Source organism: Medicago sativa, chromosome 4 (genome assembly GCF_051527215.1).
Source record: "Medicago sativa cultivar Bolivia chromosome 4, Bolivia_mono, whole genome shotgun sequence".
Taxonomy (NCBI): domain Eukaryota; kingdom Viridiplantae; phylum Streptophyta; class Magnoliopsida; order Fabales; family Fabaceae; genus Medicago; species Medicago sativa.
In genome coordinates, this window is record NC_140752.1 from 81,891,515 (window position 1) to 81,904,667 (window position 13,153).

The 13,153-nt window shown below is 33.5% G+C and overlaps 1 protein-coding gene and 1 long non-coding RNA gene across 3 annotated transcripts; both read right to left on the bottom strand.

The window, feature by feature from the left end:
• Positions 1 to 60: 60 nt before the first annotated feature.
• On the bottom strand, positions 61 to 994 carry LOC146932649 (uncharacterized). The gene has a single exon (XM_085704369.1). The coding sequence runs from the start codon at positions 578 to 580 to the stop codon at positions 224 to 226; it is 357 nt and encodes a 118-aa protein (XP_085560495.1). The 5' UTR covers positions 581 to 994; the 3' UTR covers positions 61 to 223.
• A 1,848-nt stretch (positions 995 to 2,842) lies between these two features.
• On the bottom strand, positions 2,843 to 7,645 carry LOC146932650 (uncharacterized). Of its 2 annotated transcripts, none has more exons than XR_015007186.1 (8): positions 7,121 to 7,645; positions 6,777 to 6,834; positions 6,624 to 6,673; positions 6,432 to 6,517; positions 6,220 to 6,316; positions 6,039 to 6,123; positions 5,909 to 5,939; positions 2,843 to 4,662 (listed from the first exon to the last, which is right to left on the bottom strand). It is a non-coding gene; the product is annotated as an uncharacterized LOC146932650 (long non-coding RNA). The 2 variants fall into 2 exon arrangements; XR_015007187.1 differs by having other exon boundaries at positions 6,388 to 6,517.
• Between the last annotated feature and the right edge of the window lie 5,508 nt (positions 7,646 to 13,153).

Consider the following 13,153-nt stretch of genomic DNA (forward strand, 5'->3'; position numbering starts at 1 on the left):
CTTAAGATAAAAAATATGTACAAGTCTAAACAATAATCGACAATAATATGAATAAAAGTATTTGAAACGAATAAATGTATAATAAATTAATCAAATGAACGAATCGTAGTTACACAGATCGAAACAGAGCAACAACAAAAAGGTAAATAGTTCTCACGATCCGCGTAAATGCGTGATTAACAAAAAGAAAAATAAAAAAATAAAAAAAATTCAGAGTAACTCTCTACATCATCAAAGCGGCGGCGAAAACCACAACAGCAGCAGATCCGGCAACGGTGAATCTATTCAAAGCGGCGCCGTTCGATGGTGCTTCAGCAGGAGGAGTGGAGATCGATGATGGAGTGACAGCAGGGGCGGCGGCGGGAGATCCAGAGGAAGCAGGAGGAGGAGATGGTGGAGAGTTGATGGTGGATGGTGAAGGAGATGGAGCATTCTTCACAGGTGCAGGAGCGGAGGGAGAGATCGCAGGAGATGGAGTGGCAACGGGAGATTTGGATGGAGATGACGATGGAGATTGAGCGAAGGTGGAACTCACCAACAATGCAGCCACAAGCATCAACACAACTTTGTAGGAAGCCATCGTAGAAATTTGATTAAGGAGAGTGAACAATTAGGGTTTATGAGAAAATTATTGAAGCAGTGAAAAGAAGAGGAATTAGGCGAGTTGTTGTTTGTAACTGTTGTGAAGAAGGAATAGGGTTGCGAGGGTTCTTATAGAATTGTAACCGCGTGATGACGCGTTTCTAGACCGAGTCGTTTTGTGCCGTTGATATTTTTCAATCAATATCATTTTCTGAAATAAGGTGTATTTAGGAAAATCATAATCATCGACCTATTTTTGTAAAGAGAAAAATATTCACAAGAAAAAATATTGGTCTATTATAAGTAAATGGTCTCTATATATTGGTCTATTATAAATAATAATTTTTTCTTTTAGGGAATATAAATTATAAGTAAATGGTCTCTATTTTGTATTATATTTCTAAGTAAGTGATATTCCGAGAATTCACTAGGGTCATAGTAGATCTTAATACTAGATACTACATTTGTTTCTTTTTTACTTTCGTTTGGGTACAAATTGTTTATTTCTATTTAACTTTCATTTTGATACTTTAAAGGTGTAATTTGTCAATCTTTTATAATTACTCATATTTAGTCATTTTCAATAAAACTAATTAATATTGTATATTTGGAAAATTCAAGTTTTTTTTTAAACCAAAGTTTATTTTTTGTTATGTGTAAATTTAAACTTCAATGAAACATAATTTTGTCACATATAATAATGGTTTTATGAAGAGTAACTAACAATTAGAGAAATATAGGATTTTTTATCCGAGAAATACAGTATAATCAAGTTTATTGAAAAGAGAGTGTGCACAAAAAAAAAGTAATTTATTTAGTGGGTTAAAATGAGGTATAATAATAAAATAAAACTAAAAGAATCCACTAATTTAATTTGCATGTATTATTTTGAAATGACACTCTTTTTTGAACAAGCAAGAAATGGCACTTAAAAAAACGGATAGAGTATCCCTCAAAAAAAAAACGGATAGAGTAATATTTTTTTTAAGGAGGATAGAGTAATATTTTTGTGTCAATATCTTACTAACGAATCAAATTTTTGTTGATTTTTTTTTGTTAACATATAATTTTAAATTGGCATCAAATCACATTAAACTCTAAAAAATAGATAAAATGAAATTAAATAAAATAGGAAAAAATAAAAGAAGAATAAAAGGAAATTAAAACTTAAAAGGAAAAAAAGTAGTAAGGTTGAGTTGGCGTGAAGAGGCAGCACGCTGGCCGCTCGGAGAGGGAATGAATGTGCAAACCCAACCTAGTAAAGTTGTCCTTGAATATTTCCAAAAAAATAATAATTTGTCTTTGAATAACTAGACCATCTACCATGCTGCCGCACGGGTCATATCGATTTGAAACAAATCATGCACATAAGATGACATTAAAATGCTTGCGGTGCAACATAAAATGTTTGTAAGAAAAGTAAGATAAAAAAGTACTTCATGTGGGTAGATTGCGCAAAATCTCCTTGTAAACTACATTATAAGTACTTTCCATGCATTGAATATCTCTTGGAAACAAAACTTGCAAATAACATGAAATTAAAAAGCTTGCAGTGCTAATTAAGTTGGTTAAAACAGAATTACAATAGAAAAAGCCCTCAAGTGGGTAGATTGCGGAAAATCTCCTTGTAAACGACATTAGAAGTGGTACTCATGCTTCGACCATTCTCATCCGTCATTAAAATTTTCAAACCACTCCTGGAGGTCACTCTGGATATTGCGACATAAAGGTGACCATGAGAGAACACGGGTTGAGGAAGGTCCACAACAACTTGTTTTAGTGATTGTCCTTGACTCTTGTTGATTGTCATTGCAAAACGAACAGATATAGGAAACTGCTTACATTGAAATTTAAACGGTATCCTTGTATCTTACGGTGCTAGTGTCAGCCTAGGTATATACACCTTATCACCTATGTTGCTACCTGTTATCACCTGTCCTTCAAGAACATATCTACCCATCTTGGTAATTATCAACCTCGTACCATTGCAGAGGCCTGCTGATTGGTCCAGGTTTCTCAACAATCTTTCTAAAATTTTTAAATTTAGAACTTGTTTTATTCAAGTACAATCATTCTAAATGCACGTTAGGTCTTCCTATCAGTTGTAAATTGTAGAGTTATCAATGCATTAAATGATACATTTCTCAACATATACTTTCTTTTTCCTAATCTTTTCTCATTTTATATTGCTATTGCTTTGGTCTTGACTTCTGCTTTATAACAGGAGTAGTTGGACTTGGGGTTATTCAGGTTGGATTTTGCATATCACATTGCTTCTTCATGTAATATCAAAATAGTGAGTTCAGTTAACATAATCAGCTTTTTCTTCCAGGTCATAGTCACTGGAATCACTACTTGGTTGGTGGACAAAAGTGGAAGAAGGCTACTTCTAATAGTTAAGCAAAATGCAAAGTTCAAAATCCATGTGAGGAAGAGCTTTTTCTGATTTTACCTCATCGCTTCCTTTCAAATTAAGCTCCTTTTTATCACACATCAAACTAAAATCTGCCACAATTTCACCAGCATAAATATGAACTTAGTGATGATTCAAGTTCTGCCTCATATAAGTATTTAGAAAACAACTGCCTGCCAGTAATAAGCATGGATACAACTAAAAACAAAAACAATTATCAGCAAGGAAGGAAATTTTACAGGTTTGGAGGAGCTAGAATAAAAAAACTTTGAAAATATATAATAGTGACCTACTGAAACAAAGTGCGTGTATTTCAAACCATCCATTGATATTATTGCATATCTAGAATCTAATATAACATTAGGAATTAGAAAATAGAATTAATGTAGAAGTGCTCTAATCTTCAATCAAATGAATGAAAGTTTACATACAGGAGAGTCCCTTGGACACAAAGATAAATCCATTAGCATTTGGTACTTTATAGTTAAATCTTCAGAAGAGGCGTTAATTGTCATTGTGTGCAGTAAGTTTGCATTGTTCAAAACATATTCTGCAAAATGAAGCTCACACTTCGTGCGTTTGTAATCTATAAGAGAGCATGTTCTTAGTTGAGGATAAAAATATTTAGGAACAATTTGTGGTTCTTCCTAATCGTCCTCATCGCTGCCAAGTCCATAAAGCTGTCGAAAACCACAGAAATGCCTATTTTCACCAGCATAAATATTTTTTCTGGCAATACTTGGGGCACGACTTCGTCTATGCTGAGACTTGAGTCATTTGATAAACTAGAAAAACCATCACCATGCACAATACTCTTCATTCTTTGAATCTGCAATTGGGCTTGTTAATGGATCCACAATAGAGTCTGACAATTGACCTTGCGTCCCACCTATATTTCCCACTTCAAAACTTTTACTTTGAAGAATTTATGGATTTTTAATTTGGCAGTCATTGCTGACTCACATCTGTGGCTGTGAAACAACGAATCAGACATTATAGAATTACAGACCAGTCAATGACATGTTCGTATTAAGCATAAGTATAGTATTAATTTATTCGGTTCTCAATTTAAAGATGCATTTTCAAGAGTCTCAATTTAAAAAATTACCATTAATTTCATTCAAAAAGAGTAACCAAATGACTATAATTGCTAAAATTTCTGAGTACCCTCTTACATCCTTCACTTTTACAATGAAAATTTTATACATTATAGTAGTCAACTAAACAACATTATAATCATGGTCTTTTGACCCTATTTGTAATACTAAAAAAAAAAGAACATTCTTTTTTTTTTGTATCGGCAAATATCATTAAGCAAGGCTAGCAGAAGAAGCATTTAACCCACAAAGGAGGAAAAAGAGTACACTTAAAGAGTTCCTTGTAACAGACGGCACGTCTCCAGCAAACTAAAACTCAATAAATAAAAAAAACCCCTATAATCCTATTTCAGTACATAGCAGAAACTAAAAATTGCACAAAATACGATTAGAAGCATCACCAACAGAACTGCCAAAACACCTAACAACACACCAGAGCCGCACCTGCTAAAACAACCACAGCAGCAGCAGCAAAACAAACACCAAAGGCCTGCCTGCTGTCAACCGCGCACCAGAAGCAGCAGGTATGACAGCACCTAAAAAATTGTGATACGTCGGATGATGAAACAACTGTAAAGAGATATGAATATAGTAAGTCTCAAATCAAACATAAAATCAGATTAGTGATAGAACCAAATGCAGAAAAGGTATGAGTACCAATAGTAATATCAGACAATGGTAAGTTTTGTCCATGATCACCAAACATCACCCAAGGATTTATATAACGAACAGACACCGAATGTCTTTCACGGTATTTTAACGTCATGACATCATTAGTTTTAATGGTCGAAATGATCACGCCAACATAAAAATATATATATTTCTGGTAATACTTGAAAACAGAAAAGGTCTCCGTTCAATTATTGTTGTTATAGGATTGCAAGTATCAAAAATCAAAGCAGTTCATAACAAAGGTTCATTTTTCTTGAAAATTATGGTGTACATCAGAAGTATGAAGAAAACTTACGACCTGTCGGATTTCTTTCATCAGATTCGTATAAAAGATTGATATAAACATAAGAGAGATTTCACTAAAGAAAACTATAACGATGTGTCAATTTTAACATGTTGCACAGAAAATTTAGTTTTCTTTAGAAATTAAAAGCCGTTATTACAGTTCCAATTCATATTCAGCTAAATATGAAACCGTTTGAAGCCAATCTTCAATTTTAATGGAAATTCTGGTGGTATATAGCAGAAGTTTGGAGAAAAAAATAACATATATGGGGCAGATGTTTCAATAAGACCATTTGAGCAAGACCCATCTAAGTGTTTCTACATGAAGTGTTATTGCTTCATATTCTTCTACTTTCAATTGTACCATATTCAATTTTAATCAAAACTTCTCATGCAATGCTTTGATGGTCTTTGAAATTGCGATCAGCAGCTACCTTAGGAAAGTGTCCATTGTTCTCTCATCAATAAGTTCAAGTGTGTTACTTTCACTGCGGAACATTCATTGTCAAAGAGCAACATTGGTCTCTGCTTGTTTCTCTATAGTATTTTTTTTTCTTTTGTTTAATATTCACTTTCTCAACAAAGTCTATAACTATATTTTTTTCTGCATTTAGAAGACCAGTGTGACATTTTCATGATTTTTACCCCTTCAGGCAGTTACATCAGTTCAGTAGTTAGTCCCATTCTCTAAATAACTATCTTCTATCTTTTAAGATTTGGAATGAATAATACTTAGCAATTTACTTCAGTTTCTCTCAATTCTATGAATGCATAATTAAAAAAACTTGAAAAGCTTACATAAACAAAATAGCACAAATGATTAATGAGCAATAAGATAGATTGAAGGAAGGTTACAAACCTTTGTTCTACTCAAAAGACTTGTGCAGAAACTGAAAGAAAAGTAGAGGATGTGCAAATGATGATGTACAAATTTACTAAATAGAGTGCACCGAATGCCTCAATTTAATAAAACATATATGAAGTTTTACCGTGGATGAGTGGTCGACTGTAGCTAAGGATTCAGCTATCTTGTCAGCATAATCTCCCCACAATGAGCGGTGAATTCGATTGTTTCTGCACAAAAGAATGACCAAGCACCGCAATCAAGTATTAGTCGAGACCGCAGTTATAGGGGAAACTTCAAAATGAGTTAAACTGGAAGAAACTTACTCTAAATCCTCAAAAGTAAGATCAATCACCCTACTCTTACGGCCATTCTTATCAGTTTCCCTGATGTTATCCCTCTCAATCACGTGACCAATCACATCTGACATAACAAAACAAATATTAAACACAAACATTTACCTAATCAATAACAAAAACAAAATGATAATATACTTGCAAATACACGCATATGTGCTAATAATTGATGTACATATCACTTTTCTTTTCCCATATTGTAAGCATGCATTGTCTTCTCATACTCCTCCTTCAACTTCCCAGCCTTAGTAATGAATGAAGCCTTATCCTAAAATACACATAAATCATAAAAACATTTAAAATCAAAACACAAATTAAGATTTATATTAATTTTCTTCAGTGAAACAGAGGTGAAATTCTCAAAGCATCCTAACCTAATTCAACCTTTATATCCATTCCATTCCTTTCCACCAGCTTTCCCAACCTAATTCAAATTTACCGTAAATCACGTTAAAAAACTTAGTAACATTCAAAATTTCTTAAAAATCAAATTCAATTTTAAAACTATATCGCTTCACAAAACTCACCACAACAACGAATATGTTGCTTGGATTCTCTTTCTTAAACCCCTCTCTGAATTCAGACCTAAAATTCACAAAACAAAAATCATCAGAATCAAATCGAACTTCAACGGAACAAATTCATAACGTAAACATTTATCACCGACTCGAACTTCACCGAAGCTGAAAAAAAAAACGTAAGGAAAAAAAAACGAAACTCGTCAGAATTAAATCGAACTTCAGCTTAATTAAACAAAATTTTTACAACATTTCAAACAGAGTAATTAAACTAATATATTGTTGAAACCCAAACATAAAACTAATTAAAAACGAAATCTGAGATGAAATTGAAGAAATTTGAAAAAATGGACCTGAATGTCACCAAAACTCCAGCGATTGAAGAGCTCGAATTCGATCAGGGATGGATCTGAAACGACTGTAACAGGTTCTTCAATGACTTAAGCAGCAGAGAAGAAGATGGTGGTGATACGGCGGAGATGAACTTCCGCGATGAAGTGAGCACGATGACCGGGGGTAGGATTTTAAGCTGCGGCGAGTAGGACGTTGCAGGAGATAGTGGATGTCGAGGACTTTGTTAGGGTGGGATAGAGGGAATTCCGGGAGGATGAGGGAGGCGGTTAGGGATTTTGGGGTGAGAATTATGGAAGAGGGTGGGTTTGAGAGGTTATTGTTTCAGATGTCTTTGGATTGAGAATAGTGGGTAACATTGAAGCCAAATTTTGAGTTATGTGCATGCCTTGGAAAGAAGCGAGCATTGAGTGTTTGATGGAATACCAATGTACCAATGTTTGATGGGTAACAGTGAAGGGATTTGAAATTTGAATTGTACATTAAGTGCAGTAAAAACAAAGTTTTCCCGCTCAAATGCTATGATTAGGTTTGCAAGTTTTGTTTACATTGTAGTTTAGTATTAGATAATAAGGATAGAGAAGAGATGAATTTTATTTTATTTTATTTTTTTGACAAAGTTTTTTTAGAGGTTGTTGACGAAATTATGGGTAGTTCATAGTTGTGATTGTGTTTTTTTAAAGATTCGCTATTTGGTATAAGGAGATGCTAATTTGGGGATCATTTCAGACAACCGCTGGTGATGTTAAATTGAAGTCCCTATAACTTTGTGGGGACTGGTCCAACACAAGAATCGTTAGCACCTAAAAATTCGAACATTAGACCTAAATAAAAAGTATAATATAAAGGTTTCAAGCCTTAACGATCGTAAGAGGTGAAAATATATACTAGAATAAATTAAGAAAATGCTAATAAGTATCCTACAGAAATTTGATAAGAAATCCAAAAAAAATATTATCTTAGAAATAGTGCATTAATACTTCTAAACTCTAGAAATTAACTTTTTTTTTACCTTGAATTTATCACTTATATCAATTTTAGCTTCTTAACAAATACATTTAGAGCAGACATTTGTTAACATAACCTTATAAGTTAACATGTTAAAAATGTACTATAACAAATCAATAGAATTGGGTCTAACGGAAGTGAAAGTCAGTAAATTCTCAAAATGTGACCAACCTAGTTGAAAATATGGATGAGAAAGATACTGCTACACTCTATGCAATTTAAATGTGCTGGTGAGTAGGGGTGGCAAAACGGACCCGGCCCGTCGGGCCAGTCCGTTTAACCCGCCATTTTAGACGGGCTGGGGGTGAGATTTTGAGCCCATTTCTATAGTTGGCCCGCCCCTGTTAATCCCGCTGAAAAAGCGGGTCATATCGGGGTGGGGAGGGGTGGCCCGCGGGCTTATAAAACTTTATTTTTTTTTACTATTAGTGACCGAATTTTTAATATACACACCCCATAACCAGTTGGGCCAAATGATACCAACCCAACCTCAAATTGTCTCACTCTCTCTGATAGTGATAAGTGATAACTAATTCACCACTAGTCCACTATCTCTAGGAAAAAAACTGATTCACCACTGCATTATATTGAGACTTATTTAATGTTGTTGGATTTATTTTGTAATTTGTTTTATGTTGGATGTATGGTGGATTTTTTTTTTTTTGGTTACAGTGTGGTGAATTTATTTTGAGATTTGTTTAATGTTAAGTCTTTATATTGAATTTATTGTTTTTATAATAGCAACGTATTTGTTAATAACAATCGACAAAAAATATTTTAAAAAATAGACGGCCTAGCCCGCCAACCCGCTTGTCCGCCTTTAGGCGGGGCGGGGTGTGAGTTTGAGCCCACCCCCTCAAGCTGGCCCGCCCCACCCCATTTTTGGCGGGCTAATAGTGGGCTGGGCCTAAACGTGGTTGGCTAGCCCGTATTGCCATCCCTACTGGTGAGTGGTTCATGGACCGGAAGGTTTTGTCTTCATGGATGTTAATACGGACGGAGCCTTCGTGTTAGATAGAGAGAAAAGATATTAATTTGTTTAATTAATATGGTCACATGACCAAATAAAACGTGTTTAGTCACACACACATAAAAAATATTTTTTTAATAGTAAAGAGGAAATTGATAAAAAAAAATGATTGAATATTTTAAGAACTATCTTTTCACGGCTAACATTAGATTGGGTCTCCACCTTACTTTACTTTAGGTCAAAGTTACGCGTGTGCTGTTTTATTGTAGCAAAGAAATTATCAAACAAAACCAAATTTTACTTAGTCGGAAGGAAAGAAATTGCAGTGTTTTTTCTTTTAAGCCGTTAAGTATGAACATTAACTCTGTTTTTGGTTGTTGAATAGATATATCAAGTGTTGGAACATGTGTGGAAATTGAGTAAAAAGACTAAACACAAATTCCCATGTTGGGTAGAACTAGTGTTGTGTGAATTGAAAAAAGTGGAAAGTCCCACATCGGATGGAACACACACATTAGTAGTGTTTATATAGTGGGGGTGTACCTCTAATTAATGGGGGTACATAAGCACTAGAGAAAAATATATATTGATATATATTTTATTATTTGGAAATGATAAATTAAATAATTAATTTAATCGTTATTAGAAAGTGCTTTCTTAGTCCCCAAGTTTTGCTAAAATATTTTTGAAACGCAATCTAGAATATTTTGGAACACAATCTGAAATATTTGGGTAGGCAATCTAATAATATTTGGGTAGGCAATCTAATATATTTTAGTGCTTGATCTGAAATATGTTTTGGTACATAATATAATATATTTTTGTACTAAATATAATATATTTTGGTACTCAATTGAGATATTTTTGTACTAGATCTAATATGTGAATTACTTAATGACAAAGTAATGTATTACTTGTTCCCAAAGTTTCTCACTTATTAGTTGTGAATTTTTTCTATAAATAGAGAGCTCACACAGTACATTCCACACACCAAAGAGTTTCATTGAGTTGTCGGGAACTCTTTCTCTCTTCTCCCTTTTTTGACTTGTGTTGACTAGTCTTTCATCTCTTCTCCCTCATTCGACTTGTTTGACAAGTCCTTATCCTTTTTCTACTCCTTTCTGTCCCTTCGGAATTAAGAATGTTCTTAAGACCATAGTCCCTTTTCGGTTTAATGTCCCTTCGGAATTAAGAATGGTCTTAAGTTCATAGTCCCTTCGATAATATATGTCCCTTCGGAATAAAGAGTGTTTTTAAGATCATAGTTCCTATTTGGAATAAACAATGTCCCGTCGGAATCAAGAATGATCTTAACGGTATATAAAAATTATTCAATATTTTTATTTGAGGAGAAATGGTGGTAACACCATATTTGAGTGGTCGTAGTGCCATATTGATACTTTGGAGAAATTAAGGCTAGAATGGTGGTAACACCATATTTGAGTGGTCTTAGCACCATAATAGAGTGGTAACAATACCATATTAAAGTGGTTTCAGTATTAAAGAGTGGTCTTAGTACCATATTTGAAGGTGTAATTCTCGAACGGTTTTCTACGGTGCAGTAGTTAACCGCACAGTTGTAGCTGGGCTTGTTTTATCCTGGAGGCGGCGTGGTTGATAGTCTACCTTGCACAATTTTGGGTAGTGCCACGAAACGTCTTAGAGAGAGCGACTTGGTCGTGACTCAACCTAGTAACAACTTCGGTAGATAATAGAATTTGGAAATTCAAATATTTGGAAATCCAAAAACAACAATTTTAAGACGTTTCGATCTGTTATGTCTACCGAAAAAGTTACTTATTGAGTTCAATTGTCCCTAAATACATTAAGGATAAATCAAGCTATAGAATTACATCTTTCGACGAAGTGCTTGTTGTTTGAAACAACAACACTAAAATTCACCAAAGAGCAATGTTGATCTTATTTGAGATTAGAAGCCATGTTCGCTCCAGTTGATTCGGCATGGCTTGTTTACCTTAAATATTAAGTAAGAATACGTTGTGAAAGATCTTTTATGCAATTGCATAAAACTTTGAACCCTACGTATGACATCATTCTTGCCGTTGAAAAAACCAACATATGCAGCGAACTTCATATTGGTGACTATTAAAGAATGGATGCTAATGTACTAATGGTTTCTTGGAATGCAATTAGTTGGAATGAATTCAGTTGCTACTTTTGAATTGCTCTTGGAATAACCATATGAAAAATTGCTCAAATTTAATATTCTTAAATTTGTGTCCTTGGTTAATTGATTGAAGGAACTAGAATGATTTTAGTTCGGTAGGGAGTGCTAAAATTGGGAAGTTAGTTACTCTGAAAATAAGAAAGAATCTGAATTTCAGAATTCTATTGAATAAGACTGAGTTGACTCAGACTTAAAGAGAGACTTGTGTATCATGCATTCTTGTGGGAAAAGACTGCACCTTTGATGGTATGTTCAAAATTAAAATTCTCCTTTGTGTGATTTTAATATTTGACATATCAAATTGATCACGAACAAGCTTTTAATTTTAAATTTGAGTAACTTGGATTTAATTCCAACGTTATAATTAGACAATTTTATTTATTGCAGTCAAGATATATGAACCAAAAGTTCATATAAATCAGAATTTAGAGAATATGAATCTCTAAACATAATAAATTATGATATGTGTGAATTTGATGACACATAAATTAGAAATGATAAAATGATGTTTTTATCATATTTATTGATGACTGTGAATTTTGGAAAATAAAATTGATATGCTTGAATGTTCAATTTTTATAACGAAAATTGAAATTTATAGAGTACCCAAGTCTAAGAACAAAAATTCTAATTAAATTTTTTTTGAAGAAAAGACAACCTAACTTGTCTTATTTTTTGAACTTGGGATTGTCCGAACTATATTTGGATTCTGGACCCCGAGAGTTGAACTCACTAGTAGAGCCTATGAATGTGTATTCATCGGATATGCGATAAAATAACAAAACATATAGGTTTTATGACCTAAATATTAAAGTGATCATAGAATTAAAAGATGTTGATTTCTATGAAGTAAGTACCCCTGTAAATTAAAGAATAGTGGGGGCACTAGTGGGGGTAAACTAAATTCCCTTCTTAAAAATTAAGAACTAGTGGGGGCACTATATCTAATCACATTCATGTAATTAGAAATAGTTATGAAAACATCATACGAGATGTTATAGAACCTCAAGGAGGTAAGAAAGCTAAAAATGCTAAAGAGTATGAACTTGGTTTATACATTGGAAGAAGATTCATTAAGCCTTAAAGAAGTTATATCCTCATTGGATGCTGAATTATGGCAAAAAGCAATAAACGATGAAATGAATCTTCTAGAGTCTAACAAAACATGACACTTGGTTGACTTGTCTCATAGTTGCCAAATCAATCGGTTGTATTTGGATTTTGGAAAAAGGAACTAAAACCTGATGGTACGGTTGATGAATACAAGGCTCTCCTTGTAGTCAAAGGTTTTAGACAGAGAAAAATATAGACTTCTTCGACATTCATTCACCAGTCACGAAAATCATATCCACAAGAGTACTAGTCCCTTTAGCCGCCGTTTATAACTCGATAGTACTCCAAATGGATGTGAAAGTTGCCTCTTTTTTTGGTGAACTAGAAGAAGAAATCTATATGAAACAACTTGAACGTTTTACGATTCATGGACAAGAAAACAAAGTCTGTAAGTTAGATAATTATTTGTATGGTCTAAAATAAACTCTTAAGGAATGACATGAAAAATTTGACATTCTAATGCTATCGAATGAGTATAAAGTGAATGAAAGTGACAAATAATATTTGCACGATCATAAGTCTCTCTAAAGACGACTTGCTCATATTTGATTTAAAGATTCATGTTATGAATTATGTGAAATCATTGTTTATCAATAACATTGATAAGAAAGACCTAGACAAAGTTGAAGTTCTTAAGGAAATATTATTATTTCACCGTAAACTTGCAATCATATATTATGATCCAAGTGTAAGAACACTTGAGATGGAGTTAAACAAATAAAATATGCGAGCATCATTGGCAGTCCTTAGGTAAGC

Coding starts and splice junctions, on each gene's coding strand:
- LOC146932649 (XM_085704369.1), bottom strand. CDS start 580: ATGGCTTCCTACAAAGTTGTGTTGATGCTTGTGGCTGCATTGTTGGTG.